Genomic DNA, 17,687 nt, shown 5'->3' on the forward strand with positions numbered 1-17,687 from the left:
TCCTATAAACACACAGTGATAAAACTGATATACCTCCTTTTCTCCCTTTGCCTCTCCTCTCCTCTCCTCCTCTTCTTATCTCTACTGAAATGTGCTTTCTCCCTCCCTTCTTCTTTCCTCTTATCTCCTCCTTTTCATCTGTTTTTCTCTACCTCCTTTTCCTCTCCTCCTTTTGTGTACCCTATATCTATCGGGTATAGCTAGATCCTATAGCTCATTTCTTATCTCCTCTCTCTTTTTTTCTCCTTCCATTGCCTCTTGTCTCCTTGTATTGTGTTGTGTTTTCTCTCATCTCCCACTCCTTCCTATCTCCTTCTTTATCCTCCACATTTTTGTCTCCCTTCTCCTTTTTCCTCCACTCTTTTCTCCTCTTTTCTGCCCTTATCTTCTCCTCTCCTCTCTTCTTATTCATTCTCCTCCCTTTTCCTCTGGTAGCTGTATTTATTCTTCCCTTTTTTCCTCCTCTCCTCCCTTTTCCTTCCTCCCTCTTTTCTCCCCCTTCTCACATCTCCCCTTTTCCTCCCTCCTTCTGTCTGCTCCTACATCTCTTCTTCCTCTCTTCCACCTCTCCTGCCTTCATCTTTCTTCCTTTCTTCTCTTCTTTCCTTCTCTCCTCATTTTGTATCTCTACTCCCCGTTTCTCTCTTCTTCTCTACTGTACTCTGTTTCTTTTCTTTCTCCCTTGTTCTCCCTTTTCCTCTTTTCTCCTCTCTTCTCTTCTTTGCCCTTACCTTTTCTCCTCCTCTCCCATTTCCCGTTTCCCCTGCTCTTCTCCTCACTGGGGAGGAATGTGAAGAAAATGGGAGAGAATGAAGGTGAAGGGAAGAAAGAGACAGAAAGAAGAAAAGAGAGAGAGAGAGAGAGAGAAGGATTACACACTTATTCACGCACATAAAATCCACGCACACACAAAGAAATGCACACAGTAGGAGGAGGGTGATGAAATATTCTGCCAGCTCGTCTGAGACGACAGTAAACTTCATTCTTAAGGTGTTTTAACGTGTCTGTGGTAGAAACCAGCAGGAACACTGTCACACAATTTTAATAATTTATTATTAAATCAATGATCATCTCTCTTTCCACTTGAATTAATATCTCTCAACTTTCTCTTTTTTCTCTTCCTCTCTTTCCTTCATTCCTCTCATACTTGGTGATTTGTCCTCCTCTCTTCACCTTTCCTCTCCTCTCCTTTCCTCTCCTCACCTTTCCTCTCCTCACCTTTCCTCTCCTCTCCTCTCCTCACCTTTCCTCTCCTCACCTTTCCTCACCTTTCCTCTCCTCTCCTCTCCTCTCCTCTCCTCTCCTCTCCTCACCTTTCCTCTCCTCTCCTCTCCTCTCCTCACCTTTCCTCTCCTCTCCTCTCCTCTCCTCTCCTCTCCTCTCCTCTCCTCACCTTTCCTCTCCTCACCTTTCCTCTCCTCTCCTCTCCTCTCCTCTCCTCTCCTCACCTTTCCTCTCCTCACCTTTCCTCTCCTCTCCTCTCCTCTCCTCTCCTCACCTTTCCTCTCCTCACCTTTCCTCTCCTCACCTTTCCTCTCCTCTCCTCTCCTCTCCTCTCCTCTCCTCTCCTCTCCTCTCCTCTCCTCTCCTCTCCTCTCCTCACCTTTCCTCTCCTCTCCTCTCCTCTCCTCACCTTTCCTCTCCTCTCCTCTCCTCTCCTCTCCTCTCCTCACCTTTCCTCTCCTCTCCTCTCCTCTCCTCACCTTTCCTCTCCTCTCCTCTCCTCACCTTTCCTCTCCTCTCCTCTCCTCTCCTCTCCTCTCCTCTCCTCTCCTCTCCTCTCCTTCAACGTTTCAGTTATTTATTTTCAGCAGTCCAGTCTGAAAGTTCAGCTCCTGTGAGAGTCGAGTCAAATATCCAACATATTACTGCTTCTCTTGGTTAATACAGTCTCTCTTTTATATCTCTCTATGATTCTGTCTCGGTTTCTCTTTATTGCAGAGTAGCTTTGTTAATTTTCAACTCTTCGGCAAATGGCACGCTAACTTTGGAGGTTTCACCATTAGTGCTGGGTATCAAACCTTAAAACATATTTAATGCCGAGTCATCAAGTAAAGGACGCTTTCTTTGAATGCAGATTCTGTCTTTTTAAGCCACAACTCTATGATTGGTTGGCTGGTTGGTTAAGTGGCTGGTTGGCTAGTTGGTTGGTTGGTTAGTTGCTTGGCTGGCTGGCTGGATGGTTGGTTAATCGGTTGGTTGGTTAGCTGGCTGGTTGGCTAGTTGGTTGGTTAATTGCTTGGCTGGTTGGTTAGTTGGTTGGTTGGTTGGCTAGTTGGTTGGTTGGTTAATTGCTTGGCTGGCTGGCTGGTTGGTTGCTTGGCTGGTTGGTTGGTTGGTTGGTTAGTTGCTTGGCTGGCTGGCTGGTTGGTTGGTTAATCGGTTGGTTGGTTAGCTGGCCGGTTGGCTAGTTAGTTGGTTAGCCTATCCAACACTTTGATGCAGAATGAAATATCTCTTGGATGGATTGGCACAAAATTATAGCATCATTCCATACAGAACACTTTGGTATATTTTAGTACCTATATTGAAAAACCAATCGAGAAACTTTCTAACAACTCATTTTATTGTTCTTCCTCTTCTATTCTCTTATTACCATGTTTTTCTTCTCACAAATCTCTTTTTGACACTTTTTTTTCTATCATGGCCAAAAATAAAGCAGATATAAAGAATACACATTATGGTACTGAGTGAGGAAAGGATGGGGGGAAGATGGAGAGGTGAATGGAGAGACGGAGGGGGGAGTGAGGGAGTAGGATGGGGGAGAAGGGCAAATAAAGCACGGATAAAGAGGCTTAGAAACTGATGATAAAATGTGGAGTGAAGTCATACGGTTGATTTATTTCTGCCGTGCGTGTGTTGCTTGTTTTCCTGTGTGGGTTTGTGTGTTTACGTGTGTGTGTTCTTGGCTGATGTCCTTGACTATATGACTGATAATGTCGATGCTTCAGGTCGCTGTAATAGCAGACTGTGTGTGTGTGTGTGTGTGTGTGTGTTCACATTATATGTGAGAAATATTGTGCCTGAATACACACATTCCCTCAGGTCTTAAAAACACTGCATCACACACAAGCACACCTCGTTTGTTTTTATAAAAACCTCCTACACACACATTATTTTAATCATGTGTGTATACAGTATATACACATTTTTACTCGGTCTTGTCTCGGTCTCAGACATTGAGGACTCTGGTTTTTATTTCAAGACCATAACTGTGGAAATATTGCTTAACCGCCTGTGCATTGTGTGATTTGTTGTTCTTTTTACTGTGATCGCTCGCATAAAACTCCCCAAAAAATCTCCCCCGCAATGCCTTTTGATTATTTTATACATATCATGTCACACTAATACTGTGCATGCTCACATGGCAATGTTTTCTGTGGGTGTTTTAATAGGAAAGTGGATCTTTCAGATCAATTTGAGGGGTGTCTGTGGTTTGCATGTTCTACATTTTATCACAAGTGTGTCATCGAGTGTGGGACTCGCACTGGTCTGGTTTCGTCTTGTCTCAAAACTCTGGTTTTGGTCATGGCCTGGTCTCGGTTTAGGCGGTCTTGACTACAACACTGCACACAGCACCTCGGCAGTCGTTCCCTCGCTTCTTCCTCCTTCCTCTCCCCCTCTCATCTCTCTACTTCCTTTGTCAGTGGGCGGTTCTCATTTGTCTTAAATATCTCCTCACTTGCGTCTTTTCCTCGCATCTTATCCCCATGTAAGAAGAAATGTAATGAATTAGATGTAAGTGAGGGAAAGGAGGAGACCACCTGCTGAGAGATGGAGGAAAATATCTGAGGATAGAGGAAACACTGTCTGTAATGAAATGAGACATCCTTTCCTCTCAGGCAATGCGACGGTGACAGTCAAAAAAAACAACCCGCATGTTAATTTGCACCCAAAAGTAACACCACAAACTCACAAGAAAAACTGCAGCGGAAAACCCACTCAAACATCCAGGGGAGCATTAAAATGACAACACAGTCAACACTGCAAATTGAGAGATTAAAGCGTTTCCAGACAAATGCTGCTCAACGCCTTTCAGCATCTGTTCTTCGTATTCCTCACTTGCTCTTGTGTTACGCTGACGTTTAGTGTCGAGGCAGAAAAGCAAAAAATGCATCATTTTGAGTTCCACAGAAGATTTATGTCCAAGCTGAACTATTGAGTCATGAACCTGACGGTCTGAGCCTACGGACTGTGAGGATCTCTTCCTCTAAAGACGCTCAGAAACAGAATTAAAACGAGTCAAAGTAAATATCTCCGCTGTTTTTTACCATTTGACCAAACCTGCCTTTCTTGCTCTCTCCTCCCGCCCTGCAGGTATTTCGTACCGACTTCATTACGGCCATGAAGCTCCCGGACTCGGCCCAGCTCGGCCCGGACGACTTCTACGTGCTGTCGGACCCTTGGAGACAAGAGTGGGAGAAGGGGGTGCAGGTCCCCGCCAGCCTGGAGGCCATACCAGAGCCTGTGGTCAGGTAGGAATCTACTGTTTAAGTAAATGAGAGTAGCACACAAAGTATTGTTATCTGTTTTAACTGTGATTCACTACGAGTTCAACCTTTGGCTGCAGGGGTACTATGTCGCCATCTAAACACACTGGCAGAGTTCCCACGGTCACAAAGATCTTGGAAAGGTTATGAGATTTCAACTTTTGTTTGTCTTGACGAATAGTTGTTTTGGACAATTGCCAAATTGTCAATGGACTTGTGGAATATGAGATTGTAGTTGGTAGAACCTTCACAATTCAATTTGATGAAATTATTTTGAAGAATGTGATAAAATGAGTGTGCTGAGATACCAGAAGGAAAAGTTTTTGCTGAGATTATCCACCAAAACATTTGTTCTTTTTAAAGATACACAGCTGTGTATTCATCAACATTTTGGAAATTTTCAGAAAATTTTCAGAAAAAAACTGTAGCGTAGCCTGTTCCCTCCTTTCTTTGGAGACAGTAAATGAACACTCTTGTCTATACTCTGTGACAAGAGTGTGTAGGTGAAGCATTAACGTGCTAACTTTAGCATGCTAATTCCCCCATGTGTTCATGCTACAACACACCGGTTACAGAAAATGAGCGGGCTCTATGCCAGCGGCTGGGTCCCTGCTCCCAGGACTCTACAGCGGCGACAGTCTCTCTCCGGAGCTGGCGTACTTTCTCTCCTCCCGGCGAAGTAGCCCCCCCCTGAGATGGGGAGCGAGGTGGAGGGACCGCGAGGTGCGCTAGCTAATTCTCGTTTCATTTGTGGTCCGATAAAAGGTAAATACATCAAATTCGGTGCCCCCGTATCGCTTTTCTCAAAGCTACTGTAGCGGCCATATATGTTGATGCTTTCGTGGACGTGGTTTAATCTTTAATCTCTCACCCCTTTCGTCATTTTTCCAAAAATGATGCTGCGGGTGGGAATACATGCACACACGCACCTCCATGCACAAATCCACCTTCTCTTGCTAATTCGTACACAAACGCACACACTATGGGTTTGGATGCACGTGAAACATGAACACAAACACACACATACAGAAGCAAGCTGGTAGGCAGATGTTTGCAGACATGCACTTCGACCCACTTAAATTCATACTGTAGATTAGTCTGGGCACGCTCTCTCTCTTTTCCCCCAGTAGGCTGTTGTGGCTCTCTAGTACTACTGCAGCTGCTTCACATACCCGTGTGGTTTGTTTGGCGTTCTAGGAACTCATGAAAATGCTCAGACTGCCTGGTAATGCCTGTTAGACGGACATGTCACACTGGGAGGCCACACACACACACACACACACACACGCATATATTCTCTTTGGGAAACAGATAAATTATCAGGTCATGTGAGATTTGGACAAATGTTGCACTTTTTTTTTTTACCTGCTTCGAGAAAACCAGATGCGGAGGAAGCTCACTCTCAACAAAAAAGACAAATAAATGAAAAGTAAAAGCTTCGTCAACTCAGATTTCATAGCAAAGTGACATATTTGGTTGCGTTTTAAACACACAAAAAGCTGCTGAACATGATATGTTGAGAGTGAAAAGGGTGAGTAATAATGTGGTAAATGTTTTCCACCTCTTCTTTTTGTCAGAGTTTAAATGCGCTTTCCTCTTGTCTCGGCTCTTGACTGGAGTTTAAGGCCTTTGGTCCACTTTGTCACGTCTTTTTTCCCACTTAATACAAGGACTGTGCTGCAGCAAGTTAAAAAACCTAAAATAGTCATTCAGCCTGGTTGGTCGTAAAAGCTGAAAACTGTTTTGTCATGCTTAATAGCAACTCTAACCGTATTTGAAAAATAAAAGAGAAGCCTGTTGGATCCAATAACATAAAACAAACAAAAGGTAGATTAAATCTAGTGTTGCCAAATAAAATGAACTAATAAGGGAACTAGAGAACCTGAAATACATCGTTGACTCTCGTGTGAAAAGGCTTGCATTAGCAGTTTTACCTGCGTGAGGAATTAAGTTTCTAAAAGTTGAAAAACAAAAAGAAATGCAGTTCAATGAAGACCAATGCCAGTGCGGTAGTGCCTTAAACTTGCATTCTCTCTGCTGTCCACCAGGGGGCGACTCCTCTGGTTGTATAGAAGTCTATGAGAAAATGACTCTACTTCTCTCTTGATTTATTACCTCAGTAAACATTGTAAACATGAGTTTATGGTCTCAATTTGTAGTTTCAAGTCTTCTTCAATACAGCATGATGTTCATTTAGTACATTATGGTTCATTTAGAGTCAAACAGACCATAAAGCAGGGTATGCTTTAGGGCGGGGCTACACAGTGATTGACAGGTTGCTACCACAGCGTTGTCCGGTCCGGGATTTGTCCGTGTTTTCGTCTTAGAACTTGAACCCTTTCACAGTGTGTTTTCAGTTCATGAAAGTTATTTGTAACACTTTTGGTCGCCTTATTCGGCGTTTGGTTGCAAAAACCAAGATGGCGACGAGTCGGCCACGTCCACTTCTTATATATAGTCTCTGACAAAGACGGAAGAATGAACGATTTCCTCACTGTCTTAATGAGGGCAGAAGACAAAGTTAATAAATTACAGAGAGGAAAATACAAAAGAAAATCTGGATCATCTTCATGATTCTAAGATTTTAAAAGGATAAATGTGTCGCGCTCACTGTTTGCATTGTCTAATAGGTTAATATCTCAGAGGACACACACACACACACACACACACACAGTATGGAGCTAACAGATTGAAGAGAGCCTGAAGGCAGAGAGATAGATGAGCAGATTGGGAGAGAAGGAGCAATGGCAGAGATAGATAAGGAAAGATGGATGAATGGGGGCTAATATATTATCTTACATGCGATAGCGGGATGAAGTGACACACAGTGATGCTGAAATGGACTGGTGATGGATAGATGGGGAGATAGAGGTGAAGAGGGATGAGTGTAAGTGTGACTGCCATTTGTTCATCTTTTTCCCGTCTGTCATCTTGAAGCCACTTCTTTTCTTTTTCTTTCCCTCACTCTGTCCTCTTGATACGTTCGGGCTGAAATCACCAGCGAGACGTCCTTTGGTTTTTAACCCGTACGTAAGTCTCGGTGGTCGGGCAGAATTCTAGCGGTAGGAAACCTTATTCCCACACAGGAAGTGATGGCTTTCTAGTATTGGGTATGAAAACGGCCTCCAAGCAAGAAATAAGCTTACATGCTTAAACTTATCAGTGACTGGGAAAAACTCACATATGAGGACGTTTGTAATTACTAGTTTCTCTCGCAGCCAAGAGGAACTACAAAAGCACCAAAGCACATCAGTTCACCTGCCGGTCGGACTCCTAAAGCACAAAATCGATAGTGTTTTTGTAATTACTCTCACTGCCTGAAGGGTAGAGATTTGAGTTCATCAAGAGAGCAAATTAAACCAACCGTTCTGCCAGCTAGTAGAGAGCTGGCCATCGATTTAGCTATTGCCAAATCTGTGGTATTTGATTTAATTGATTATTATTATTTTTGAATACTCCATGGCGGAGCTGTGTCTACACCTTTTGGCAGTAATCACAAAAAAACTCCCAAAACAAGCCTGAAAAAGATTAAAACTTAAGAACAAGTTCTTTTTAAGCTTAAAAAGTAAAGGATGATGAATCTGAGCGCTGCTGAGAAAAGTAATCGCACTTCTGCTCTAGAACGGAGAATGAGGTGACTAGTTTAAGCACAAGTCACAAGTTGCAGAACTTTAACAAAATATCACCAAGCTTTCTGGCTTGACTCACGGTACAGCTGAGAACAAAATAATTGGGGCGAGACTTTCAGTGCAGTGTTATGGCATAAAGTCAGAGCGGTGTGCAGAGCCCATGGTGGTGATGCCACAAGATTGGACTTGTCGCGCTCTCCATAGAAAAACAATGACGCGCAAAGCGCTGATGAGAATTATTGATGCCGCTCTTGTATGTGTTGATATAAGGCTACAGCCAGCAGCCGGTTAGCTTAGCTTAGCACAAACACGCTGGAAACAGCGAGCCTGGCTTTGACGCGATCTACATACCAGCACCTGTAAAGATCAATAATCAATATGTTTGTTATTATTCCTTTAAGGCTGCATGGTGCATCTTTGACTGCAAGGTGAACCCAAAATAAGAGTAAAGTGAGGGGCGAAAGTATGAATTGGAGTAGTTTGCCCCTCCTGCCCTCTTCATCTCTCCAATTATGTCATGTTCCTTTCCTTTTAGACATTTATGTCCTGATCCAACTCTCCTGTTTTTTCCCTCTCTCTCTCTCTCTCTCTCTCTCTCTCTCTCTCTCTCTCTCTCTCTCTCTCATCTGTCTTCATCTCTACATGTCTTCTTTCTCCGACTTCCCTGCTTCCACTCCCACCTTCCTCTCTTACTTTTGCTCTATTTCAGCCACAGGCGCAGACACATTTTTCTTTTTTCTTTTCTTTTTTTATGAATGATGACATCATCTCCAAAAATTGTTGGAGAGGAAAAGGGCTGCGGGCCCTGTCTGGCTTTGACAACACTCCTCTTCTACCTCTCTCTCTCTCTCTCTCTCTCTCTCGCTCTTTTTGGAACACTTTGGCCACTGCGGCATGCTTTTCGGTAAAACCGTTGTGGCGGATGGTGAAGAGGTCATTATGGTTTGATGTTGTTTTGTTTTTTTACTAAAACACTGCAGGAGAGTCGGCTCTCCTTTCTTCTCCGTCTCCCCGTCCTTCTCCACCCACTGTCCTTTGCCTTCTATCTCTCATTATCCTCCTCCTCTGTCTATTTTCCCTCTCGTGTTTCTCTAAACTCCTTCTCCACCCACTGCCTCTCATCTCCTTTACAAGTTCTCTCTTCCCCCCTCTGACTTTCCTCTTGCTTGCCCCCCCCCCACACCTCTTTGGCCGTCCCTCCTCCCCTCTGACTATTTTATTTTATCACTCACTCCCCCCCCTCTTTTTTCCCTTCTTTCTCTCCCTCTCCACGGTTTTGTCGGGGCTGAGTGGAAGTAATTAGCCGTTGCGTAACACTGGCTATGTGCAGACAGTGAACGGGGCCTTGGCAGCGACTCGACAGCCTCGGTCCCCGATGACAACGGCGAGCCGGAGAAGGAAATAATTACACATACACAGGAGAAGATCTGCGCCTTTTCACTAAATGAAAGAAAATTAGATAGCGGTTACTTTATTTATTGCTTCATTTTTTCCCACTCGGACTGGTGGCCGAGCCGGTGAATGTGAACCCGTTGTTTGTGGTTTGGCTGAACACGTCGGCTTTCTGAACGAGGAGGCATCACATGGAGAGACTCCTTACCAAAGCGGTTTATGCACTGCTGGACAAAAAGATTGATTTTGTTCAGGTTACATTTTTGTGTGACTTGTTCTCTTTCGACGGCTCAAACTGCTTGGTCATCATGCAAATGTTTTACAGACTTTAAATATTCAAAAGCATTTGATTTATTGGTCGACACACTTCGAGAATCCGTGGTGCTCAAGGGATGTAGAGCTTAAAGCTCAGTTGAGATTGCAGGACAATGGCATGCATCACATGATCCCCAGTGGTGGAATATCTGCAGGTCGGGTTTCCGGCAGCTGTGATGATATGTAAAACTCGGGTCTGGCACGCATGGATGCTATGTAAAACATTCAGTCAACAATCTTTAACTCCTGCCCAGAAGGGATGGAAGATATGAACACAGAGAGAGGACGTAGATACTCGCGCTTGCTGCGGCAAAAAGGCCACTTTAGTGTGTTTCTGTTGAATTACTGCTCATGATCAGGAGTTTGGTTTGGCTTTGTCATAGACTGTGTATAAGAAATGGACGTCGTCACCGTGACGTTTTGATTCCAGCATTTTGGCCGTCGCAATCTTGGCTTTTTGCAAACAGAAGTGACACGAGCGGGTGACGCTAAGTACAGACAAACATGTTAGTTAGCTCTCTGTTGTAAGGCAGAAACATGGACAACTCCCAGACCGGACAACGCCATGGTAGCGACCTGTCAATCACAAGGTAGCCCCGCCCTAAAGCATACTCTGCTCTTTTGTCCATTTTACTCTAAATTTGATCTTAATTTACTAAATGAACATCATGCTGTATTGAAGAAGACTTGAAACTAGAGATTGAGACCATAAACTCATGTTTACAATGTTTACTGAGGTAATAAATCAAGAGAGAAGTAGAGTCATTTTCTCATAGACTTCTATACAACCAGAGGAGTCGCCCCCTGGTGGCCATCGGAAAATAGTCTAAGGCAAATATTCACAAAATGAGGAGAAAACCAAAAGAAAAGAAACAAATTCAGTCCAACATGGGGAGTGGTCATGCAGAGTAAAACTAGAAAGTTCACAGGATAAAAAAGTAGTTTCTGTGCGTTGAATCCTTTAAGCTGTTGATGGTTTACATCCCAGCAATTTGGCCAGATTCTTTTGTAAATGACGCCCTTCAGACGTGTTAACTTTTTGGTTCAAGCACTGCAAGAAAATACAGCAACTCCACCGAACACAAGTGACAGTCAGCAGTGGATCCAAAGTCAATTTAGACTATTAGCCTCCACGTTATGTGACAATGTGCCAGCTGCCAAATACTGAACCCATATCGTTGCAGCGATGTCAGTCAGTTGAAACTGAGCACTGCTGAAAAAACTATTCAGTAATCTGTTGAGATTTCTTTGTCATTTCTGGACCTCTAAAAACTGTGGACATGGCAGGTGGTAAGTGCCCCGGACCTTGTCCCAGTAACACTGATGGAGCATTCAGGTGCAGGTAGGAAGAGTCAGCCAACATCATTTGAATAGATGGCATTCCTATGGAACATCATACAGTATGTAAAACCGTGGTTTGTTATTCATTAAACAGGTAGTTTCTGTTGATATATCCAAATGCATCTGTTTGACACACACACACACACACACACACAGACACACTGTGAGAGCCTGAGGGCAGTAAGAGAGAGAGAGAGAGATTTAGAGAAAGACAAATAGCTGGACAGTGAAGATGGAGGACAGTCTAAATGTCACATGCTGCACAAGCTTTAGCTGTGTTTAAAGCTCAGAAAAGTAAGCCGTGACATTTTCACCTGATGCTGGTCTTTTTTCTTCACCAAGGCTGTTGTCATATTTTGACTTAAATATGTTTTTTTAGGTTTTCATTTAGTTAAATAACGCTTTTTATTCAAATCGTGGGACACAGAACGCCACATGTTAGTTCATGGCCATGTTAATGTGGCTTTATGTGACTCTTCATAACTACACTTTATGCTTCCTGATTTTTAAATGTAGTTTTTCAGCTCAAAAAGTCTGCTTTACTCTGCAGTCAGACTCCAGCGGAGGAAAAAAAAAACACACAACAATTGCTTCATAGTCTGGGATTTTCATTGTCTTCCGTGGAGAAATTCCACGGAAAGTCTGGAAAGAGAGAGTCAGGAACACCTGCAGTAAATGTGACATTTATTTTTCCTTCTCAGTGCATCTGATAAAGAGAAATAGCAGATAAAGGTCAAGACTGAGGCAGAGCTGCAAGTGCATCAAGGACAAAGGAAAAACACAAGGAAAAAAAAAAGGGAGGGAGGGAAAAGAGTGAGGTTAGATGACTGAAAAGATAACTTTCTGGCCCAGCTGCAGCCTTTTGTGTGTGTGTGTGTTTGTGTGTGTGGGTGGGAATGTTCACTTCCATCAGCATGCATTCTATGTCCACACATTTTATTTAAGTGTGTCTGTTTGTTCGTATCGGTGCGTCCACAACAACATCTGGAAATTCCCCCGAGAGTCATCTGCTTTTTTTCCAAAACAGCTCTCAGTCAGACGATGAGATGACTAAAAGCAGCGCCGTCAGCCTCGTCGTGCACCAGGGTCAGCGGGTGCACACGAACGAATGGCTTCTACGCTGTTGTGGCTCTTGATGAATGTTGTTAGTTAGAAGATGAACGTGTGTCTTCCATTCATCCATCTATGTGTTGAAACTGTGCTGCTCTGGGACTGAACAGAGACGTGACGGGACAGATGGATGGTGTCGGGCTAAGACTACGAAAAGAAATGCGCTGTGATTCGTCGCTATCCTACGAAATCTTTTCGTATGTTATCCACGTAATAATGAACAGGAGCGTATAAAGACACACAAAGGGCGGTGGATGGGTCCATTACACCGCAATCTTTCAGCCAGGAGACCGATGTTTGTTCGGCGTGTGAAACTAGACGTCAACGTTGATTTATTTGTCACGTTACTTTTGTACTTCAGTAACGGCACTTCTGTAGTTATTCTAACCCAAACGACAATACTATCTTAAATCTAACAAAGTTGTTTGTGTTGCGTGAACCTAACTTTAAAGAGTTGTTTCCTGTGAAGAGTGAAGTCACAAGTTTTCACAACTGCTTTCCGTTAAAAACCTCACAGGCCAACTCTTGTCTGCAGCGTTTATTGGAAGTGTGTTTACCTCGTCGCATAACTGTGCACAGGTAGTATTAGTAGAGGTAATACTTCACTCTCAGAATTCAAACAGTCAGTTCAGAAAGTAAGTGCACCGTTTAGTGAATACCAAGTGATTTATAGACAGCGTCAGTGTTTTTTCGTGAGGTCAAATTGGTCAATATGGGAATAAGATCCGAGTTGCTGACTGCCTCCCGAGATGTCTTACTAAATAGCTGGCTGACTGATGGGACACTTACTGACTTGATGACTTTATAAGTACAAACTGGATGTCTTGATGATGTGAGCGGCATCAGGGATGAACCAGAAGCTGGATAGATCAAGGATGGATGACTTACTGACCACATTAACTCATCACCACATTGCTATGAGGGTTCATCGGGTGTATTTTTCGACCACAGGCTGATTTGGTTGCTTTTGGCTGCATGAGAGAATATGAGAACTGTTTTTCTTAAAAATATGGACTAAGGAGCCAAATTGGACCCGTGCGCTTGTATCTGGTAGGTCCCCAGATGACAAAACTAATAACATGTTGTAGTGAGAAATTGCTTTTGATCTCCTTCCTGGGGGAAGTTTTTTTTTTTTTTTGAACTTGCAACTGAGGCCGGAGGGGAACTTTAATGGCAACATAATAATAACACATTCTCATCTCTGGATGAGCACATCAAGTCACTGGGTGCATCTCTCACCACAGTTAAAGGAGACAGCCCTTTATGACTGAACCATGCCTGGTTGATTGAGTCATCGGCTGGCAGAGTAACTGAGCAGTTTTGCTGGCCGTCGGGAATGTCGACGGATCGGATGAATGTCTGAGCGATTAGCTATCAGATGGGTAGATCTGTTTTTATCTCGATTGAGTCGTTTCTTGAACTTGATGAGAAACGTTATGGATGTAAGATCACTGTGAGTAGACCGGGTCGTTTAGCACTTTTCAGGCTCGCTGCCTCACTGGCTAGCCCACCACGGTGACCACTTGCCTGGGTGGCGCGCCTGTCGACCGCCTGGCAGAACAGACATTTCCCTTGACTGACTGACTGACTGGATGAGTAAAGGGTCAATGGGTGGTTGAAAGAAAATAAGAAGAACATTCTCTACCCTCTTATTACCACAGTATGGGGCAGGGGTCGCCCGGGAGCTTTATTAATCACGTAAGAGACAAGCTGCCTTGTTTGCTGAGTGACATCTGGCGGTCTGAGTGGCCATTATCCAACCAAATAGCACAATGGCTGCTCGAGCGGTCCATCTTTGACCACGTTTCTGGGCCAGCTGCCTGACTGTATTGACTGACCGGCTGGCTTGCTGGCTGGCTGGCCGACCTCACTGACATGTCAAGAGAAGTCAGAACTGGCAGCCTGACTCTCTCTCTCTCTCTCTCTCTCTCTCTCTCTTTCTCTCTCTCTCTCTGACCGCAGTTGGCCAGAACTGAGCCGGTTTTCCGGGTTCCAGCGGGTGTGAGTCAGACTCTGGCTAAACCCATTCACCTCTGAAAGGCTTGCGGGCAAAGACTGGCTTTACCTTGGGGGACTGGAACCTGGGAAATTTAAACATTCCACCTCCAAACAAAAGCTTTTGACCTGCTGAGTCGTGTGTGTTTAGGAGCAGGCAAATCAGCCTGCCAAACCCTCGATGTGTTGGCGTGTGCCCACTCCACATTCCCCCACCCAGAGATTCAGTTGGCAGATTTTGATGTATATAACCTTTATTTACTAACCAGGGTACTGTCATTAAGTGCCATTGACAAAAAAAAAGAAAATTATAATTTAGAGGCTGGACGGAAAGAGGGGAGAGCTGCTCTGAGTTGATAAATGAATGCAGCTTTTCTTAAATTGCATTGGGAGAAAAACAACTTGGTGTGTGTGTGTGTGTGTGTGTGTTTATATGTGTTAAAGCATTTCCCCGGATCACAGCTCAGCATGTGTGGCGTGTGCGGCTGGCGGTGTTTACTGCAGGCAACCCCCGGCCTCAGTGTGGGTCGGTTTTGTTGAGTATTTGTGTGTTTACGCACATTTGCTCCCCACATAGATGTGACCGAACAGAACCATGTGTGGACGGTCTGGACCGTGTGCGTCTAGGGTGCCTTCGGGTTTATTTCTGCATGTTTTGTGCGGGTATCTGTTTGTATGCGTGTGAGTTATCCCTCTGGCGTTTTCTCGCAGAATGTCGTACAGTTATATGTACGCCGTACTCCCTCTTATTTAGACGTACACAAACACATAATTACTCCCCTTCGCTCACTTTCTTCACTTTGAAGGAGCAGTTAGCATCCTCTCGTCTCCTACGGTAGTTCCTCTGTGGTGAGGCAGATCAAAGCCCGTTGCCTTCTGCACTGTGGGTTCAGCAACATCTGGACCACGCCGTCCGCCTTTTACCAATTTACCATCTGCCAGCCTCTCTTGACTGGTGTGTGTGTGTGAGAAACAGATACTGAGAGAGAGAGAGAGAGAGAGACACAGGAGAAGATGGTAGATAGATACTGGAGTTCCCCTTCTCTCTTTCACCGATCTGTGTGTGTGTGTGTGTGTGTGTGTGTGTGCACACTCAATTTGACTAACACTGCCACACTTAATGTGTCAACTGACCTTTGTATCTTCCTCTTCTTGTCTTTCTTTCCTTCTTCTTTCTTTTCCCTAGAGATGGTCCAATATCATTTCTTACTTCGCGATACCGATCCTGATACCTGATATAACAAACACAGTTAAACAGGTCATAACTCGCTAACTAATACATGTTGTTACGAGAGTGTTTAGTAACAACAAGTGTGTAGTTCAAGTTTGCACATTCGCAGTACCGACCGGGCAGGATGTACGGTATAGACTCGTGCACTCGCTGATACCTAATCCAGCATTTAAGACTGTATCAGAGGAATATCCGATACTGGTATCGTATCAGAATAACTCTTCCCCTCCCTGGGTCTTAGTGCATTGCTCAAAGGCATTTCAGCAGGTTTGATAGTGATAGAGTGTGTGTGTGTGCATGACCCTCCTTATTATCAGTATTATTATTTCATATTCCCGCCCTCCGCCAGCCCCGGCTGCCACGACGAGGCCATTGACTTTAACGGCCACATAAGGGAGGCGTTTGCACCCTGACTGGCCACTTAAACCCAACCGCCTCCAGGAGGGTAAACACTGTTTACTGCTGCTTTGTGTCTCAGAGGAGTCCACAGGCCCAGACCTCACATCAAATATCCTCCTTGGATTTAGATGGACGGATGAATAGATGGGAAAAAAAAGGAAGAGAACCCAAACACTGAAAGATGCGGATAGATGGATATTTTCTCTTTTTGAGCAATGAGACAAAAGTGCATCTGATAATATGACTTTGTTGCCATTTATCTTAGTAGCAGAGACTTGAACAAACAGCAATCTGATTTAGATGTTAACAGTAATAATGTACAGCAGAGAAGAAGCTTTAAATGTTTTGATGTTCTGATGAATTTCAGTGTTTTTCCTTTATACCCAAAGTGAAAGACAAACAGCAGGCAGCAGGTGCCAGAACCAGAACTTGGTTACTTGTTAATGTCTTCAGTATTTGGGACTCCTCACACTGCAACTTTTCCTCAACATTCAACCACTACATACACTCCACATATAGTAAAGGTGGTAACACTACAGTGTCATTAGGAGGCGGTGTATTAAAAGGCTTTTAAGTTTAAGATTTTATTTGGCCACACTTGCGCACAAATGTTGGTACAACTGATTTAACTAATGCAGAAGTTAGCATCATCATATCCCACAAATACCCATCATCAAGCATAGAAACCCCCTGAAAACATGCACTGATAATAACAGTAGGATTTAGGGAGATGAACGAGGGACAGAGAAAGGCAAAATGGAGGGATGGAGACACAGTGGGGAGGAGAGGGGTGTTGATGGGTGAGGAACTGAGGGAATAAGTAAACAAACAGGTAGATGAGGCGGTTGAGTGGAGCGGTACAACGACTGTCGATCTGCTGGGAATGACAAAGAGGAAAAGAGAGGGATGGACACACAACAGAGCTTTGCCGTCGCTCTATCAAACAGCCATCATCCGTCTCTCCTCTCCTCTCTCCCTCGTGTTGCCTATCTGCTGTTTTCTGAGAATGTGGGTTTAATCGAAGCTTTCAGGCACAGAATTAAAGCATGTGGGAATGCACCTCTGAGGAGCCGACTTGAAGCGGCGTGCCCCGCTAACGCTAAGAAGAAATTGAAACAAAGCTCATCAAAACGGCCCAGCGGTAGGCGAGGAGGGTTTTTAAGGCTCATGTTGATGCATTTTTCCACTGCAATAAGAAAATCCTTAATTTCCTGCGGGGGGACCAAAAAAAAAAGAGAAAAATGTACGAGCATCTCTTTTTATTGTTTACTTGTTAAGGAGTGACCGTTGATTGATTGTTTTTTATTCGCTTTTAATATTCCTGCCACGGTTTTGAACAGTGCTGGGTTCAACATTCGCCCTTAAAAATATCAGAACAAGTGAAAGAATGCTAATCACTATTTCCTGAGGCAAGAGTTCAAAACCCAAAGCTTTTTTAGTTTCCAGTCACGTAAGACAAAGAAAAGCAAACAAACAAACGAAAAGCTTTGTGAAGTTTGGTGTTTTTGGTGTGCAACTACTTAAAGCGATTATCAGAATAGTTTCTGATTCAATTTGAATTCACTCGGCACTTTAAACTACGTTTTACAAGCAAACAAGTGGCCGGTAGGGTTGAGAAACACACCAGACGTCACCAAGGACTTGGCCGCACCTGTGGCTTGTTTTCCTCCCCGTTTCAAAGTTTGTGTCTTTGTGTGCGACAGGCGCTGTGCATATTTTTAGCAGGCGCTGTCGTCTGGAGGGCTGGTGGTGGTGGTGGGCTGTTTTTTTGAAGTGCTGGTGGGC

At 44.1% G+C, this 17,687-nt stretch overlaps 1 protein-coding gene across 1 annotated transcript in view; it reads left to right on the top strand.

Moving 5' to 3' along the window:
• Window positions 1-17,687, top strand: part of jade2 (jade family PHD finger 2) — a gene marked incomplete at both ends in the record, with an annotated part of 137,792 nt that overhangs the window by 23,059 nt on the left and 97,046 nt on the right. Inside the window, one exon of the mRNA XM_079172251.1 lies at window positions 4,318-4,475. Coding sequence (XP_079028377.1) covers window positions 4,318-4,475 — 158 coding nt within the window. The remainder of the gene's footprint in view (window positions 1-4,317; window positions 4,476-17,687) is intronic.

This window comes from Pholis gunnellus (assembly GCF_910591455.1).
Source record: "Pholis gunnellus genome assembly, chromosome: 13".
NCBI lineage: Eukaryota > Metazoa > Chordata > Actinopteri > Perciformes > Pholidae > Pholis > Pholis gunnellus.